The sequence below is a fragment of the Sebastes fasciatus genome, chromosome 7 (assembly GCF_043250625.1).
Source record: "Sebastes fasciatus isolate fSebFas1 chromosome 7, fSebFas1.pri, whole genome shotgun sequence".
Classification (NCBI taxonomy): domain Eukaryota; kingdom Metazoa; phylum Chordata; class Actinopteri; order Perciformes; family Sebastidae; genus Sebastes; species Sebastes fasciatus.
The window spans coordinates 18789680-18808127 of NC_133801.1; the positions used below are offsets into that span (position 1 = coordinate 18789680).

At 42.3% G+C, this 18448-nt stretch overlaps 2 protein-coding genes and 1 long non-coding RNA gene across 3 annotated transcripts in view; 2 read left to right on the plus strand and 1 right to left on the minus strand.

Moving 5' to 3' along the window:
- Nucleotides 1-942: 942 nt before the first annotated feature.
- Nucleotides 943-3737, minus strand: LOC141770751 (uncharacterized). The gene is made up of 10 exons (XM_074640598.1): nucleotides 3535-3737; nucleotides 3066-3368; nucleotides 2886-2939; nucleotides 2743-2766; nucleotides 2420-2536; nucleotides 2297-2321; nucleotides 2143-2183; nucleotides 1984-2034; nucleotides 1774-1886; nucleotides 943-1252 (listed from the first exon to the last, which is right to left on the minus strand). Exons 1-10 carry the CDS (start codon nucleotides 3635-3637, stop codon nucleotides 1121-1123), a joined length of 963 nt encoding a protein of 320 aa, XP_074496699.1. The 5' UTR covers nucleotides 3638-3737; the 3' UTR covers nucleotides 943-1120.
- On the plus strand, nucleotides 1215-4824 carry LOC141770752 (uncharacterized). Its single transcript, XR_012594622.1, has 3 exons — nucleotides 1215-1324; nucleotides 4516-4560; nucleotides 4710-4824. It is a non-coding gene; the product is annotated as an uncharacterized LOC141770752 (long non-coding RNA).
- A 95-nt stretch (nucleotides 4825-4919) lies between these two features.
- Nucleotides 4920-18448, plus strand: part of LOC141770936 (uncharacterized) — a 55621-nt gene continuing 42092 nt past the window's right edge. The window contains exons 1-29 of the mRNA XM_074640787.1: nucleotides 4920-5110; nucleotides 5449-5637; nucleotides 6000-6105; nucleotides 6196-6432; nucleotides 6532-6633; nucleotides 6851-7042; nucleotides 7210-7320; nucleotides 7890-8082; nucleotides 8179-8315; nucleotides 8852-9076; nucleotides 9336-9477; nucleotides 9605-9728; nucleotides 10126-10317; nucleotides 10423-10560; nucleotides 10647-10829; nucleotides 10918-11112; nucleotides 11373-11521; nucleotides 11636-11804; nucleotides 11926-12060; nucleotides 12251-12403; nucleotides 13485-13677; nucleotides 13911-14051; nucleotides 14159-14344; nucleotides 14632-14703; nucleotides 15317-15443; nucleotides 15546-15679; nucleotides 16088-16285; nucleotides 17205-17354; nucleotides 17981-18160. Of these exons, the coding sequence (XP_074496888.1) occupies nucleotides 5012-5110; nucleotides 5449-5637; nucleotides 6000-6105; nucleotides 6196-6432; nucleotides 6532-6633; nucleotides 6851-7042; nucleotides 7210-7320; nucleotides 7890-8082; nucleotides 8179-8315; nucleotides 8852-9076; nucleotides 9336-9477; nucleotides 9605-9728; nucleotides 10126-10317; nucleotides 10423-10560; nucleotides 10647-10829; nucleotides 10918-11112; nucleotides 11373-11521; nucleotides 11636-11804; nucleotides 11926-12060; nucleotides 12251-12403; nucleotides 13485-13677; nucleotides 13911-14051; nucleotides 14159-14344; nucleotides 14632-14703; nucleotides 15317-15443; nucleotides 15546-15679; nucleotides 16088-16285; nucleotides 17205-17354; nucleotides 17981-18160 (4552 nt within the window). The 5' untranslated portion in view covers nucleotides 4920-5011. The remainder of the gene's footprint in view (nucleotides 5111-5448; nucleotides 5638-5999; nucleotides 6106-6195; nucleotides 6433-6531; nucleotides 6634-6850; nucleotides 7043-7209; nucleotides 7321-7889; nucleotides 8083-8178; nucleotides 8316-8851; nucleotides 9077-9335; nucleotides 9478-9604; nucleotides 9729-10125; nucleotides 10318-10422; nucleotides 10561-10646; nucleotides 10830-10917; nucleotides 11113-11372; nucleotides 11522-11635; nucleotides 11805-11925; nucleotides 12061-12250; nucleotides 12404-13484; nucleotides 13678-13910; nucleotides 14052-14158; nucleotides 14345-14631; nucleotides 14704-15316; nucleotides 15444-15545; nucleotides 15680-16087; nucleotides 16286-17204; nucleotides 17355-17980; nucleotides 18161-18448) is intronic.

Here is an 18448-nt window from a genome sequence, read left to right on the forward strand (position 1 = left end):
AATTCAGGCAAATTTAGCGCTGTTTTGACCTATGATTAGTATGTGTGAAGATATATCACTTAAATTATTCAATTTAATTATTCTAAACCTTATAATTTCAAGAATACCATCATTTTACGTGCTGCTTCGTTTCCGACTGTCACTCATCTTGTCTGCTATTCGCGCACCAGACTCTCTTTCTCTCCTTCCTCTTAACGAGAAAAAAGTCTTAATATTACAAGAATAAAGTCATAACTTAATGAGAAAAAAGTTGTAATACTAAGAGAATAAAGTCTTAACTTGCCGAAAAAAAATTGTAATGTTGTGAGAATAGAGTCATAACTTAACGAGAAAAAAGTCTTAATATTACGAGAATAAAGTCATAACTTTGCGAGAAAAGAAGAAAATAGCACGTAAAATTACTACTTTATAATATTATTATTATTATTATTATATATTATTCTTGTAAACCTATGACTTTATTCTCGAAATCTCAGATTTATTTATTCTTTCCTCAATGTTGCCCTAATACTCTGTCGTACCATAGACCTACAACAATGATACATACAAATTAAAATGTAAACAAAAAACAGTTATTCACTTCCATTTTTATAAATCCACAGGGAGCCACTGGAGAGGGGCTAAAGAGCAGCATGTGGCTCCGGAGCCGCAGGTTGCAGACCCCTGCTGTAGATGCTTGATGGTATGATCTTTGTCTGTCATCACCTGATTGGTCGCACGGACGTCATTAACACAACATTCAGTCACAGTCAGTGCATGGAGTGCCCGTGGCGCGGAGAAGATCGTCCTATCATTCTGCCTTGAATTAAGTAAAAAAAAAAAAAAAAAAACGGCTCTCGGACGGGAGCCAGCTCTTATCGTTCACTTAAAAGAGCCGGCTCTTTGAACCGGCTCGTTCGCGACCAACACATCACTAGTTGTAACAACAGACACTGACAAGGATCAAATGTCAAAACATATTTAGCTTTATTGGATATTTATGCGGGTCCATTATAAACATAGAACAAAACAATATAGAAAGTACATATGCAATGGCTAAAAAAGACAGATAGCATGTATATCAAAAACAACACGTGTGTTGTTCTTCTCCCTCTCCTGTTCCAGCAGCAGCGACCTTTAGTCAGGCATATGTGATGACTGCATACTCAGAGTTGGTGCTCATCTTGCGGCTGACCTCTCTGGGCTGGGGGACATGCAGTCTGTCAGCTGAACGTGAGGCCTGCAGGTGACACCTTGATTCATCTCCCCACCACTGGAGGAGAAGAAGAGAAAAAACTCAATGTTGCATGTTGGGAATAGCAAGACATGTCTCAAGACTTTTAGGGTCAGTAGGTTTAATTATATTATTAATAGTGAAAAATAAAGTATTTATAGAATCCCATACTTAAAAAAAAGTAAGATACATTTAAGAAGTGTTAAAATTGAGCAGACTCCACATTCCTTGTTTGGCAAACTCATAGTGACTGATGCTCACTATGCACAGCAGCAGCTCCTAACTTCCCCTAAGCCTTGAGCTGTCTATAAAGCATAGCCAATTAACTGCTCATTTGTTTAAGCTGATATATTCTGAGTATTCATTCTGCTTCATTGTACATCAACAGCAGTAAACTATAAGAGATCACCATAACATAGGCATTTACCTGCTTTAGATTATGTGATCTACGGTTGCAGAGTTGCTCATATAGAACAGAGGAGAATAAGCTGTCCTATGAATTTGGGATTCAGTAAGATAAAAGTGGCAAACTATATTGACTCTGAAGTCACGTTCTTCACCTCTTTTTGGTCTCCAGGAGTCAAGTAGCCAACCGGAGTGAGGTCCGGTGTACTGACACCTCGGACGGTGATCATTATGTCAGCATACGGAACCTCAGTGTCACTCTCGTTATCTGGGCCAAAGAAATGATGCAATACATCAGTTATTGTACTACAAGCGGTGATGTTGTGTCAAGTGTGGTGATACTGCTGATGCAGAGATCATCTTACCTGGTGTAGGAATCCTCAAAGTCACTCTTTCACTTTGTGCTGACAGTGACCCTGCATGGGGAACATGTCAGGGATTAATGAAAGGCTGGACTGCATTTGGAGACTAAAATTTTTGCAGATTATTTTTGATTATTTAGATTATTATTTTAAAGTGTTTACCCTTCACTGGTGAGGGGACAGCGTGAAGGGGTAGTGGTGAGCTGAAACAAAAAAACATAAAGAAAATAACTAATAAAGAATTTAGCGAAATCTAGATTTTTAATGGTAATTGAACACAGATTTATCCAAATAGTCATTCTTAAACTGTACTCACCCTGACTTGGACACAACAGACTCCCCTGAAATGGGTGAAATTATTAACAAAATGATATAGAGATAAAATTGATACTTTTTTACAGAACGTGTGTGTTCATAGAGTGTGATATTTTGTAATCACCTTTATCATTCCAGCTCTGTCTGTTCCGGTTCAGACACAGGTAAACGGCCAAAGCTGCAAGCACCGTCGCCACAGCAACAGTAACTGTTGCTAAAACCTTAATTCCAGGATATTCTCCTGTTAACATGGAAACAACAGTATTGACTTGGATTGGATTGGATTGAAAGGACTACTTTTACTTTTCAGTTTCACAGTACCGAAAGTTTCAGCAAACTAGCCACCTTTTCCTGATATCACAGCCAAACACACTTATGGTATTTCTTTCTACAATAGAAACCATGATCATGATCACTATCATGATATATGATATAGTGCCATCTCACCTCCATTTGAATCTTCAAGAGATGCTGAGAAATATAGAACATAGTATATATAAATAAAAGTAATTTATACAAATCATGTTTCAATTGTGAAATGTTTTATATCAGACATTTTGATAAATATTTTTAACATACAAGGTCCTCACCATTTTTAGTTCCAGTCTCTGGGGTAACTGTCGAGTTTGGGGCACTTTCTTGAGCTGAAAAACAAAAATAAAGTACTGCAGTGAAATTAAATCTACTTCTGGCTTTGTAACATTTGTTTACTTGTTGTTGAATAATTGCCAAAGACAAGATATATCTTATATTGATTCTCATATAATAACCTTGAAGTTGCAGTAAAACAATGCGCTCTATGTTTTTGGCAAGTCCAGGGTCCTCTGTATTATGTGTGTAGCAAGTGTACTTCTTCTCAAGATCTTCAGTAGACACGTTTGATAGATGAAAGGTAATTGTGCACAAGCTGCTTTTACTCTCTGTCCCGTGACAGACACGGCTTTTTGATTTCTTCCAACAGCCACGAACAAATCCAGTGGGGCAATTGTATGTGCAGTTTAATGTTAGAGGGTCGCCCAACACCACAGCCACGAACTCAAATGGGCCCTTCAGATCAAAACAGCTCACAAAATCTGCAAAAAGAGGAAATTTGATCGACTTTACAGAAAAGAAAACATCATATTACATCAAATACCGAGCAGGGTTTTATAGATGAGTGTATTATTGAATCCAAGTACATGTATTTAACACACTTATTCGCTAAAGTCCAGTCCAATGATGACAAAGAATATATTTTACCTTGTGTCACCCAAAAAAAGAGCAAAGTGAAGTGGACGGAGATCATCATTGTTGTTCTGATTCCTGCTGCTTCAAAACGTGCAATCAAATATCTTGTGCTCATGTAGTTTGGTGATGATGCCTGCACCTGCAGAAAGATTCTGAAATACCCACACAATGCTCCAACCCGTGGGGAAGGGAAACAGGAAGTGGCTTACAACAACATTCAGAGCTGTGTAAAAATAATTCATAACTTTCCATTTATTGCACCTGACTTCCTGCAAAGTAAAAAAAACAAAAACATTCTCAAACATTATGATACACAAAGGACACACTAACTTTTACTTATTTATTAATAATGCATTGCATGCATTTTGCAAGTGGCTTGAAAAAAGCACATGATAATGTGGTTTACACATGAACTGCAGATGCACCATTGCAGCTCACTCTCTGCTCGAACAGAGGATGTGCCTGGCATTCATTTCCCACTAACACTAAATCATTTATTTTCAAATTCAATTCAATTCAATTCAATTCAATCCTCGCACTTTGAAGACAAAAAGGGTCTTTTGTGATAAAGCTTTCAATGTTGCATGTGTGGATTAAATTAATTGATTCCAGAAATCCATCTGATTTGATTCTCTTTATAACCTCTACATTAAACGAATTACACAGATGATATAAATAATTGAAGTGATCCACTAACAGAGACAATATCTAGGTTAGCCTTAGCACACGCTCATGCATTATGGAAGTGGAAGATACAGTTACAGAACATTAATGCACGCCATGATCAGCTAGAGCAACCACCTGGGACTCACATTCCATGCTCATGTTTCACTTTCAGTGACTGAGGGCCTCTCACTTTCATGCCTTTAAACAATCAGCCCTGTAGGCTCAGACCAAACAGCCTTGAAGGAAAATACACAAAAAAATGAACCAGTGTGGACTTGATTAGAGAATCAGTAATAATGTGCTCAATGCACCTGTTCTGTTTTTCAGGTTTGTGGATTTTTCTGCTGCTGACACAATCTGGACTCGCCTCAGGTAAGAGCAATGACTGTTAAAAGAGATATCGTTTTTCACAGTATATTTAACAAATTGAGCTAATTTAAGAAGTAACAAAACCATCTTGACTAGACAGTCAAACATATTGACTAATGACAGACTTCATGACATTCATTTCTATATATAAGAATCATCTGAAGGGAGTGCAGTCCTCCCCCTCATCGAGGAGACAGACATCGATCAGTGTCCAGAGGGAAAATACTTCTCACACCAGCTCTGTTTGGAGTGTCCCTCTGGTCATTTGTAAGTCATCAACCATCTTTGAAATTACTGACCTGTATAATTTTACTTTAAACACTATGAAAATAGATGAGATTATTTCTGCTCCTTTGAAGGAATCACAAGTGAGAATTTGAAATAAGATTAAATTGTGTTAAATCACTACTAATGGGACTTTTAACTGTAATATAGATAATAAATTGATATATTTATGTTGTATAGTTGTCCTGGCAATGTATCTGCACCTCATAGATGTCCAGCAGGAACATTCAACCTCTACACGGGGAAAAGCAGCATCAGTGACTGCAAGGTAAGAGAAAGCTGTGGATAAAAACCCACCATCATACAACAAACTTTTTTTTCTGCCATGCCCTCCTTTGAAAGCCAAAGAAATTGTGTATTTCACTTGATAGTCTTTCTAGCAATGAATCACTTGTCATAGCAGGAGAAGCACGGGTGGAAGTAATAACATTAACGAGGACTCTACAATGCAGTAATTCATGATTAGTTACACCTGTCTTTGACCCTAAGGTCAAATAAATAAGGTCCCTTCAATTTTAGCTTCACTTCACATTTTGTCCTTGATGCTGTACAACAGGTAGTATCGTTGTAATTGTACTGTTTTTTCTCATTTCTATCTGTTTGCAGCCTTGTTTTCCAGGTCTCATTAGTTCAGAAGACAGAGTGGACTGTAGGCTGTGTCCTGCAGGTTTCTCATGTGATCCAGCCGAGGGCACCCTCTCTTTATGCCCCCCAGGACAACATTCACCTGAGGGGGTCCTACAGTGTCTGACGTGCCCTGTAGATTCTTTCTGCACCTCTGGGTTTCCTATTAAGGTAACTATATTCAGTTTTAACAGTTTTCTTCATCTCCTTGTATTTTTATATCTGGTATATTTTTTTGTACTTTGTACTTTGCACTACTAACTTTTTTACTGCCTTTTTACTAACATGTTTTGCACTATGGAACTGTGATGCTGGAAACTTGAATTTCCCTCGGGATCAATAAAGTTACTATCTATCTATCTATCTATCTATTAGAGCAGTGTATTTAAATTACAAATCCTTCATCCTAAAGTGTGTTGCATCTGAGAGAGAAGAACTTCTAGTTTGCCATTTTCCAGTAAATGGTTAGTAAATTGTGCCTAAAAATTCATATGCTTTTTCTCCTTTAAACCTCTCTTCTATGTGCTTTAAAGTGTGGGCCTGGCAAGGAGCCCAATGTAGATCACAACGCGTGTAATGACTGTCCCCCAGGCTCCTACTCCACTATGTGCACTATCCAGTGCCTGCAGTGTCCAGCAGGTAGTGCGGTAATGCATTATCTAATCTGCTCTAGATAGTGTTTGATATATCAGTACATTTTAATGAATATGTGTCCTCTGACTGCCGTAGGAAGTTACTGTCCAGATAGTGGGATGTTTCAGCCGCTCCCCTGTCCTCCTAGTTGGTCTTCTACACCTGGGCAGACTCAGTGTCATAGCTGTAATGAGACGTCTTTGCTGTGTGGGGGAGCTGCTGTGGCCCCCCGCTGGAGCCAGCCAGCCCACAGGGCCAGTCAAACGATCAGCTGTCGACCAGGAACATACAAAGACACGAGGGAAGAGTTAGTATGTGTGGTCTGTCCAATAGGTTAGTGTTCATCACTGCATACTGACATTTATAGTTACAGTTTCCTCTCCTCCTGGAAGACGTCTAATATATATTTTTACATGCTTTTCTTCGCACCAGGTCATTACTGTGTGGGAGGTGTGGCTGTACCCTGTCCTGCTGGGACTTACGGCACTGAAGAAGGCCTGCAGAGGCTGAGAGACTGCACAATCTGTCCTGCAGGTATAGAGTATTGATTGATAGTGGCAAACCTTCTGTTACTCACAGTTTCACGTCCAAACACTATAATACGTGCAATCATATCAGTATCCGTTTGAATATCCATAAAATCTCAACTCATTTACAGTTTTTCCAAGCCTAATAGGCCAATTTTACTTAGCTACTTGTTTTGCATGTCTTTACCATATGTCTTTACTTGTCTATAAATACTTTTCTCTAGGGTTTTACTGTCTGGAAGGCAGCTCACGGAGACCCACCTCCCAGTTCCTGTGCCCACAGGGCTATTACTGTGAAGAGGGCACCGCCACCCCACATGGGTCACCTTGCCATGCTGGTACAGCGGGGGAACAACTGGGTCAGACAAGTAGGGCAGCATGCAAGAGATGTAGAGAAGGACGCTTCTGTCCTGCAGGTAATTCTTAGTGCTAATACATTGACTTCAATGGCTGTGTCAAGGCAAATGTGTCACAGTAACCACAGCCATACTTGAAGGAAGAACATGAAATGGAGATTGTTTGATTTTATATGTTATGCGTGTGTGTGTGTGTGTGTGTGTGTGTGTGTGTGTGTGTGTTACAGGCTCATCGGGTCCTGGCTTGCCCTGTGCTCGGGGGAGATACTGTCCTGCTGGCACCTTGGAAGAAGTGATATGTCCTCGAGGCACCTTCACCCCTCATCAAGGAGCAATAAGTGAATTTATATGCTGTGTTATTACTGTTTTATACTCAGCACTTATTAAGTAATATTTCATATTCACAGTCATTGATTTTTCCCCCCTGCATACCGGGTCTGAGGCTCTGGTTTGCCGTTTATTTATAACGGAAATTTGGAAACTGCCCTATAGTCCCTCAGCAGCTCAGTTTAAACTTATATGGTGCCATAGCAGTCTATCATAGCAAAACTCAGGGATTATATAAATCTATTGAGTGTTGTTTAGTTCCCATGATGAACCAGAATATGTAGAGAAATTGCAACAGATGGATGCCAACAGGGCAAAGAGAGAAAGTGTCTAATTTACAATTCTAAAAAACAACAACAACAACTGTCGATTGCAAGCTGGAGCTGTGAGTCGATTATAGAAAAATAATGGATGACTGTCACAGGAAATCTAGCTGTGTCCTAGATGAGCAGGGACTATAAAATAGGGGTAGCTTGCCAAAGCTCCATAAAATACCTTTAAATGAATCAAACAGACCTCCTAATAAAGATCTACAGTGTATTTTAAACCTATACATTCATCTTGTAACTATTCCCTCCAGGTATGAAGGACTGTCTCAAATGCCCGGTTGGTTTTTACTGTCCTGAGGGGAGGAGCGACCCGGCGCCTTGTCCACCAGGCTCCTTTAACCCCTTAGAAGGCCAGGATGAGTTGGCTGATTGCAGGGAGTGCTATGCAGGGAAGGCCTGCACACAGGTAGCTCTGAGAGCCCCCGATGTGGAATGCATGCAAGGGTAAGTAACCTCTTCAGATTCAAGAGAAGGCTTTCTGTGAAAGATTAAAAAAACATTTCTCTCACAAAGGGATTTTTGTAATCTAACTCCTGATAGGTTTGTGTGTCCCCCTGGTTCCTCTAAACCCAACGCACCAACCAACGCCTGCCCACCAGGGACACTGAGCAATCGCACTGACCTCACTGACCGCTCACAGTGTCAGCGGTGCCCAGCCCGATATGCCTGTCTTCGAGGTGCCTTTATCTTTCACACGTGTTCAGTTGGCCTTTAAAAGTACTGCCTAACATTTCTGTATTAGTAGTATCAGAAGAAATGTATTTGGTTGCCTATGCCAAATAGAGCTGGGTGATATATAATCTATATTTTTTTAAATGAATCAACATATTAATAGCTTCAGCGTGTGTTTTCCTAGACCTAAAGGGTGCATTAAGGATATAATATAAACATTTTAGCTTATTGACCGCTCTAGAGAAATGAAATGATCAATGAATGCCTCTGCTAATTTGATCACTATATCCACATTGATAATCACTTACTTTCTTAAAGTTTTCTTGTTTGTAAACAAGTTCTAAAAGCTATAATAGTAATTCCCCAAATATTGTCAAATTATATCACTATAGGGGTATTTGGTTGAATATAGGCTCTACAGTGATATCTGATTGTGTCAGTAACACCTAAACCTACTTTACTGTATATCAATACATCTACAGCTTGCAGCTTGTTTGCAAGTGTTCCCACCTTGATGCCTTTATTATTTATGCTTTATCAGGAACTGGTGGTAGCCAGAGGCCTGCACTCTCCTGCTTTGCAGGGCATTATTGTCCCCCTGGATCTATGTTCCCCACCCAGTACAAGTGTCCTGTGGGGACATGGAGTGGTACCAGTGGATTGAAGGCTGAAAGTGAGTGCCGTCCATGCCCACAGGGCTGGTACTGTTTGGCTGGATCTGGAGCTACGTCAGGTCGATGCAGCTCTGGACACTACTGTCCTGAAGGTATACACATGAGTGTGACATAAGTGATAATATAGGTAATATCTAGATGAAATTAAGAAATGTGTTTACTGCTGTAGTTAAAAAAATCAAACGCATGATCTTTTAAAGTAATTAAAAGTTTTGCTTTGCAAACTTTTTAAAACCTAAATACAGCTTTCTGTATGAAATAGAATTCACAAAGCAAGATTTGTTTTCTCTTCAAGAGCTGTAATCATGAGTCATTCATGTGGATGTAACTATTCTGATGTTGCATCACCAGGTACTGCATATGGCACCCAGTTTCCTTGCCCGGCGGGCACCTACACCATCCGAATGGGCAACAGATACAGAGAAGACTGCCTGATTTGTCCTGAAGGCTCTTTCTGTCAAAAGGGCACCTCCAAACCTTCACCCTGCCCACTGTAAGCAGTCATTGTGTGTTGAATATATATGAGAATGATGATAATGTGCTATATGGGGTCAAATGAAGGATTAATCTGGTATAATAAGAATGATTTAGTATACCCAATCTGTCCTGTCTTTCTCCAGCTCCACATTTCGCCATCTGAAAGGAGGTCGGAGGCTTGAGGACTGCTCTGCTTGCCCTGCTGGCTATTTCTGTCCCCACTCAGCCACTGTCAACCCCAGAGTGTGTGGAGCTGGCAGCTACTCTGTAAGGCCCCATCTATAACACTGTCCACTGTCGCTGGTCAACTGACAGAACCAGCGGAAACCAGAACTAGTGTATTAGTCTCGTCCTTTCTATAAGCCCGTGTGATTGTCCTATTTTTAGATTAGCATTTATCCGCCCACAGTGATCGTCTTACATTACTCACCATGTATGTACATCTGTAAATGTCAGCGAAAGGAGTAGTTAAAGTTTATTATAGCTCATCTTCTGCTCTCAATATTGAAGAAATATCAGTGTGTTATTCCAGCATCTTGCAACTTCAATCCTCCTTTCCCCTTGTGTTTTCAGTAAGTATTTTGCTCTGTCCCTCCCCCATACCGGTTGATATATCTTTAACTTCATCTCTCTTGAATCTTCCTTCACGTTCTCTTGTGTGTAGGACGAGGGCTCTGCAGAGTGTTCGCCATGCCTGCAGGGCCACTACTGCAGTAATGAGACCACGAGTGAGGAAGCCATGTTAAGCGTCATGGTGTGTCCCCCAGGCTTTCTCTGCTCTCAGGGTTTGGCCCGAGACCCCCAGCGCTCAGCCACCCTCTGTCCTCGAGGCTTCTACTGCCCTGGAGGAGGCATTGTGAGTGAAAGAACAATGCATACTATATATATATGGTCTGCTTTTCAAATGTCTGAAGCACTTTTGGTCCATTAAACTACCTGCAAATGTGATTCCCCCTCATAGGATCCCAACCCCATTCCTTGCCCCAATGGTACCTACAGTGAATCTCCTGGTCTGCGTGACGCCAGCGAGTGTGTCCAGTGTCCGGAGGGGAAGTACTGTTACTCCCAGCAGCCTCAGGAGCAGCCTATTACCAGGCCTGTAAGATGCCAAATGGATGAGATATACACTTTGATTGTATTTCCAAAATAAATGTCACAATTATCATGTATGCTGTAATATTTCAGACGGGTGTGTGTCCTCATGGGCACTATTGCCCCAGGGGGACTGGCTACCCTCACACCTTCCCCTGTCAGGCTGGCAAATATAGGAACAACACACTTGGTCATAGTGGAGAGGCGTGTATTTTATGTCCATCCAGGCATTACTGCGACAGACCGGGAACTCACATGCCTTTAGTCTGTCCTCAGGTAGGAATATCCAGCATTGTGAGAAACAGATTTGTTGCATGTGTGAGACAGTGTGACCGAGACTGTGCATGTGTCACTCTATTAATAGGGTTTCTACTGTCCGGAGGGCACTTCTACTCCCAAACCGTGTCCTGAAGGAACCTACAGCTCCCACTTAGCTCTCAGTGATGGGTCTGAGTGCTCCCCTTGTGGCGGAGGCCAGTTTTGCACCAGCGTGGGACTCTCAGAGCCCTCTGGAAGCTGCAAAGAGCGCTTCTACTGTAGAGAGAGAGCCAAGTCTGCAGTACGAAAATCCTATTTCAATCACTTATTAAATTGAAGTTTCTAGTCTTTAATGCTTTACTCTTGTCTTCATCTATTGAAGGTCAGTGACTCATGAAAACCAGTTTACACTTTCTGATTTTCAGCGTGCTCATGAAACTCATATTATGAAACGTTATTATGTGTTACATTAACTTACTTGGAAATGAGCCTTTTTATGAATGAAATAACTTCACTACAGTACATTTTCTTTACATGCATCTACTGTGACTATATGTCCAGACTCCTGCGGATGGGCCGACAGGAGGTTTGTGTCCAGCAGGAGGTTACTGTCCTGTAGCTTCGTCCTCTCCCTTCCCCTGTCCACCCGGCTCCTTCAGCAACAGCACTGGCCTCAGCAGACCTGAGGAGTGTGTCAGCTGTCCACCAGGGTAATGCCACTCATAACTCACTTAGTGATCTTCCTCATAATACGATTATTCAGATATCAGCTTATTTATTTATGTGAAATAGAAACCTCTATTCTTTGTGTCTCTCCCTGTCAGTTTCTATTGTTTAGGTTCCAACAACACCTTACCTTCAGGTCCTTGTTTTGCTGGTTTCTACTGTACCGGTGGCTCAGCCTCACCTGTTCAGAAGGAAGCAGAGGAGGGTTATTATACCTTGGAAGGGGCAGCCAGGCCACAACCATGTCCTCCTGGCACTTTTCAGACAGTAAGAAATGATAATCAATACAGAATACCAAGTGCCATTCTATTGAAAGTGTACTGTTAAAATGAGATAATGAGATAAAGCCATATTCAAGGTTATTCCCTTTTCTATAAATCTTCCACAGCGTCGCGGTGCACAGTCATGTGTGGAGTGTCATGGAGGCAGACTGTGTAACCAGACAGGCTTGTCCCAGCCACTACTGTGTCCCTCAGGACACTACTGTCCCCCGGGGTCCTCCGTTGCTCGGCCCTGTCCTCCAGTCAGTATCCGTGTGTCAGTGTGTGTGAATGTGGCTGTGTTTATTCAGCTGCTTGTCCTTGTTCTTCAGTCTTCTTCTCATCTCTGTCAGTCATGTTTGCTGTATCTCTTACTTTTCCACTGAAGCTTCATGAACTGGACTCACCCTCATACATATTCACATTGTAAAATGCTACTATCTGATTATTCAGGGCTCGTACTCTGACCAGCCTGGTGGCGACGTTGTGCAGCACTGTCGGCCATGCGAGGCCGGCAGGTTCTGCAGCCGAGCCGGTCTCTCTGACCCTCAGGGTCTCTGTGACCCGGGACACTACTGCACCTCTGGAGCCTCCACTGCTTCTCCAGTAAGATGTAATGATTAACAACTGTGATAGCTTGGTTTCCAGAAGCTTATCCAAGAAAGAACTGATGTTTTATTAAAAACTAAATAGAATGAAATTGAAAAAGAAATATAATTACATAAAAGCATCGAAGTGTGAGTTTTTTTTGGGACAGTGTAAGTAGGTTACTCTCATGGCTGTCTCTTTAAGATATAAAGTGCCTCTGACCAGGTATCTGAGGTGAATACAAACACCTCAGGTACTGAAAGGAATTAAATTGATTACTATGTTTTGATGTCATTACCAAATTGTTTCTTTTTTTTCACTCATATGCAGTGAGGTAGCAAGAAACCAGGCTCCAATGCCTTCATTTATTTACCATGTTGACCTCTGAATGATATACAATGATGGTGAAATGTTTGACATTTTGTCTGCTATGTGCTTGTTGTGAGGCAATCTTGTATTTTTAAGCCAGAGCGAAGGAGCACAGACAAGGAAAACTTAGGGCAGTTAAAGGTGCAGTGTGTAGGATTTGGTGGCATCTCACGGTGACGTTACAGATTGCAACCAACTGAAACTTCTCCCGTGGCCGACATGAAAAGGACCCACTCCCTATGTTCTGTATATGAACAGCTCATTCTAAGGTGAAAACACGATTCTTGTTTTCAGGTGATTACTAATGAAAATGCACTTAATATTTATGTTCCATTTCTGCTAATAGATCCCCCTAAATGCTACACACTGTTCCTTTCAAGAGGTGGAAATATCCTGGTCTTTAAGTTGAATAGTTTTTCTTTCGAAGTTAGACCTGTGTAGTTGATTTGATGGCAGCTATTACTTTCCCACACACTTTGACTGCTAAAGTGTTTTCTGTCATTTGATATGAATATGAATTTAGAGGCATGTTCAATCCAAGTGTGCATTAGGCAATTAAAAAAATGTTTTTCAGCAGTGTTTTTTGGATAAGCTGCTGATAGTGCGTGGGAAATGAATGACAGCTACCAACTCAAACTGCCCACAGCTTTAACGAAAGTTCTGACTATAATTGAAAGCCAAAATGATCAAACTTTGTCATAATCTGATGATTACTTCAACGTTGCCGCAGGTGGCCGTGGCCTCTGGAGGTGTATGTCCTGCAGGCTACGTCTGTCCACGAGGGACCGCGTACCCCCAGCAGCACCCCTGCCCTGTAGGAACCTGGAGCAGCACTGTGGGAGCCCAAAACCTGTCAACCTGCTGGCCCTGCCCTCCAGGACTCTACTGCAACAGTACTGGACTCAGCCAGCCCACAGGAATCTGTACTATAGGTATAGGAATTAATTATCCGGTACAGCATATAGGGAAAAATCATGTTTTTGAAACTGTTAACAGCTTAATGCGATAACTTTGAGATGTTAACATTTGAAGTGTTTTTTCTTTATATTTATCTACTGAACATTCCAAACTAGTATTTTATGGGTCGGTGAAGATTTTCTGCCCTTTTTTTCCTCACTTTCTGTCCATTAATGATTTTGTATCTATTGATTTATAGGCCATTACTGTTCAGGAGGCGCCATGTCTTCAATGCCCTCAGACGGTGTGACAGGGGACATTTGTCCAGTTGGACACTACTGTCCCATGGGCTCAACTTCTCCTCTACTCTGCCCTGATGGGACATATTCGAACACTACAGGTATAACAAATTCATTTCATGGAACTGCATGACATATCACATATCATGATTTCAAATATAAAATGCAGGCATTACTTCACTACTTTTTATTTTTTTTTTGGACGAAGGAGCAGAAGAGTGTGATGAATGCCTCTCGGGGACGTACTGTCTGTCAGGAGAAGGTGTCCAGCCCTGTCCAGCGGGACACTACTGTCTCGGTGGCGGTGTCGAGGGTATCCTGCCCTGCCCTCCTGGGACATACAACCCTCAGTTTGGCCTCAGCCAAGTGGAGCAGTGCCTCATTTGTCCAGCAGGTGAGAGTATTGTCACACGGTTGTCTCTGTTGCTCTGCAAGACACTGGAAACTTTCTCATTAAATGTTTAGTTGGCTGAATCAGATTTTAATGTACCGAGACCTTCATTTGCTAGATGTGTTGGAACTAATTGATTTAGATAAAAGGCAATAATAGAATGTTTTATCACATTTAATTAACCAGAGGAGGAATATTATTGTATGATGTGAGAGGATTAACAATCGACACTTCCAGTGCGTTATTGCTACTCCAGTGCTTGTTTTCAATTCTTCATGCTGTGTTAACAGGCTTCTACTGTGAGGACTGGGGCCTGTTTGAACCTACTGGACCCTGTCAAGCTGGTTACTACTGCATAGCAGGTACACTACATGTATGATACTAGCGCAGTTGTGATAATGGCAATTGTCAAAAGTCCCCAGAAAGATCATATGACCACACCTGAGGCAGAGAGGATAAAACAAAATACTCCTGTCTGGAAAAGAACCGCCCCGCTCAGGTGCAATCACTTCCACTCCATTGACTTGGCTCGAAGGACCATTTTGTTGGACAGGAATACACTGGCCTTGGCTTAATGACATGAGCAACAGAATGAGAAGCAGAGCAGTTTATTTTTGTTTTTAGCAGTTTATTCAGAGGCAGATTCCTTATTTATTTCTTTGCCTATGTCTGTGTGGTTTTAGAGGTCAAAGGTCAGAGGTCAGAGGTCAAAAAGAAGAACGTTAGGAAGTCAGCGTATAGCCTCTCATTGAGTGGAAGTGATTGCACCTGATGGCGGCGGTTCCTTTCCAGACAGGAGCGTTTGTTTTATCCTCACTGCCTCAGGTGTGGTCATATGATCTTTCTGGGGACTTTTAACAGCAATATTACCTTTTATCATTATAACCTAAAGACCTGATACTGTACAAAAGGGCCAGTGTGCTACTAAACTGAATTGGACAACTAAACTTACCTTAAAATGTGCGACTTGTCAAGGTGTGAACTTTCAGAATCCAGACGGTAACTTCAGCACAGGAGTTGGAGGAGCCTGTCCTGAGGGGAAGTACTGTCCTGAGGGCACCAGTCTCCCATTGCCCTGTCCACCAGGAACCTACTCTGACAGGTTGCTGGATCCAAATATTACACACTTAGTAAGCAGTAAATCCTTTTGTTTTGTTGAGTAACTGTATACGTTTGTGTGTGTTTACACATGGTATGGTTGCAGTCTTCATCTGACAGACGACGCTGGCTGTAGTCCATGTCCAGCGGGTCAGTTCTGTGGCGCTGCAGGTCTCACACGTCCATCTGGACTGTGTCAGGCAGGATTTTACTGTCCAGGGGGAGACACAACAGCTACAGGTAGAATGACAAAAATATTGTGTTTTTGTTTTTATTCATGAGAAGTTAATTTCATTGTGCTTGTTGGATAATGCAAAATGAACCTGGTTTCGACCACTTTTAAATATCAATACTAGGATTTCACTGTTAATTAATTAATGATTCATAATGAATGTAGTTCATACATGAACTGAAATAGTGGAGAGCAGGGCTAATATATAATGTGTGGAGAAAAAAAATCCTATGAATAAACATCATATCGAAGAGAAACAGATGCTGATGAATGCAGGGAGTCTGAATGTGTGAGGGTGTTTTGTTGAACGAATGATTACTGAATTAATCAGGGTTTATCACATGATTCATCACATTAAGAGCTTAGCAGTCATAATCTCAGTAATTCACCACATCTAACTGGTTTTTCCTCTCCAGGCTCAGAAGGAGGTCTTTGCCCACCAGCTCATTACTGCCCCGAGGGTAGCGCAAGCTCAGTGCCCTGCCCAGCTGGGGCCTACACCAACCTCACAGGCCAGGCGGTGTGTTCCCGCTGCCCTGCTGGCTACTACTGTCCAGAAAAGACTGGCGACTTCACCAAGTTCCCCTGTCCCCCTGGCTTCTACTGCCCCGATGGTAGACTCGACCAAAACGCTCTCAGTCACTATCTCGGAGCTTGTTGTTGTACTTAAAGGGACTATTTGTAACTTTCAGAAATGCTTGTTAATTGCGACACCTGTGGCCGTTAAGTCAACGAAAGTCAACGTCTGGCTCGCGCTTGCTCGCTCTAAATAGACATGAACGAGCATCGCTCAATACAGTGAGGCGACACACGTCAGCTAAAACCACAATATCACTCTATATTTCAGCTCCTTGGCAGTAATGTTAGCTGACCAGACGAAGGTCTCTTCATGAATCGATGCTGATCCTAGTGTTGACTTTGAGGCTGAAGCAGGAAGAGAAACGTTATCGCCTCCGACCGCAGCCGGAGAGAGACACCGGCACCCAGTCGGAGACGGTAACATTTCTCTTTCTGCTTCAGCCCCGCTGCAGGAAGAGAAACGTTACCGTCTCCGACCAGGATCCAATGATAACGTTTCTCGCTGCGGAGCCCCGTCACTTCACAAGACACGGAAAACCTCTGTTGGTCTGGAGGAGCTGCAGCATTTATTTCCGCACAAACGTCCACTGTACATTCACTAGATATTCTCAGAGCTACTAACTCCTCTGCAGTGTGTAGTGTGTGCGCGTTCACGTCTAGAGGTGGAGCGAGACAGCAAGAATGCGCGCGGTGTGTGTGAGTGAAGGCAAGCAGGCAGAGGAGCAGAGACTACAGCCGCACGCGAGCGCGCATATGCGAGCGCGCATATGCGACCGCGCATATGTCCCGACCCGGTACATTTATACGCTTAAAAAGTTACAAACAATCCCTTTAAAGATTGTTTTCTGCTTTGATTTCCTTCAGCTTTTACAGTACAAGTGCAAATGTATAGTATTTAAAACACCGACATGGCATGCAGCACTTGTTTGAAATCAAATTGTATTGTATTTATAGGTACAAGGCATGCCACCCAGTTTCCCTGTCCTCGCGGATACTACAACCCAGAGCCCATGACTCAGAGCCTGGACAGCTGCCTGCCTTGTCCTCCAGGACACTACTGTGAGAAGGAGAGGCTGACCAAAGTGTCTGGGAAATGCAAGGCTGGTCAGTAATAGTGCCTTTGTTTATTTCTTCCAAAGACACAATCACATCCATACAGCCTGGTTTCTCCGTGTCAGGACTTTGTCCTCTGCGCCAGCCTTTATTGTCTCCAGGGGTCGGCAAGCCAGTCTAAAGCAGTCTAAAAGACTCGCGGGTAGGGAACAAAGAGTGCACATTAAGCACGAAACATCACAATTCAACACCAGTCAGTCATTTTACTTCTCCTCTCTTTACAGTTTTATTCCTGCATTTCAGCAACAGCAGCAGCTTTTAGATAATCCCCTGTATATTATTTATTTATGTACAAAGGCGCCAAACAGCCTGGCTCCATATGCCAACTATCTAATGCACGCACACGACTCAGGCAGATATTAGAGCAGTGGCTACCTGATTTGTTCTCATCAATGACTCATCTCTTTCACCTTGCTCTGTATGGCTGTCTTCCTGCTCTGTGCAGTGTCTTTTTTCACCCTGTGCTGAGAAAGTTATAGTGGGATGTCTTCATTGATTCTATTTCATGTCAGCAGCGTGAGTGTTTGTATATCACAGAGATGGACAGCAGTCAAAACAGTCAGTACATCATTTTCATTGTTTCCCACTCTTGTCTTTGCTACGTCTGTTCCTCTCAGGTTGGTTCTGTGTGTCGGCAGCGTGGAACTCGCAGCCTTTTGATCTGGACAATTACACAAATGCCAACTGTCTTTGTCCAGCTACATCCACAGGGGGGCGCTGCCAGGTGGGCTTTTACTGCCCCTTAGGTAGCTCAGAGCCTCTGCCTTGTCCACCTGGAACCTTCTGTAACATCTCAGGTATTTGGACACTGATACTGCCTGCTCATGCACACAAGCCACTAGTCTACAATCAGTATAAGTTCACAATAACGTGAGAACACGACAAGTTCTCACTTAGTAAACAGTGAAACCAGACAGTTAACATATTGTAGCGTTTGTTTATGAAGTATATCTGCATGACAGAGCCCGTAGTTCTTATACACGCTTGTGAAACTGCGGTAACGTGAGCCGCAGAGTGCAAAACTGTGGTGCCGCCAGCCGCCGTTTGAATTCCTTTGCTCCTAAAGTAGCGTTATTATGATAGGG

Coding starts and splice junctions, on each gene's coding strand:
- LOC141770751 (XM_074640598.1), bottom strand. CDS start 3,637: ATGAGCACAAGATATTTGATTGCACGTTTTGAAGCAGCAGGAATCAGA. Junction 2,940..3,065: donor TGTTTTACTGCAACTTCAAG/GTTATTATATGA, acceptor TTTGTTTTTCAG/CTCAAGAAAGTGCCCCAAAC. Junction 2,767..2,885: donor AGAGACTGGAACTAAAAATG/GTGAGGACCTTG, acceptor TATATTTCTCAG/CATCTCTTGAAGATTCAAAT.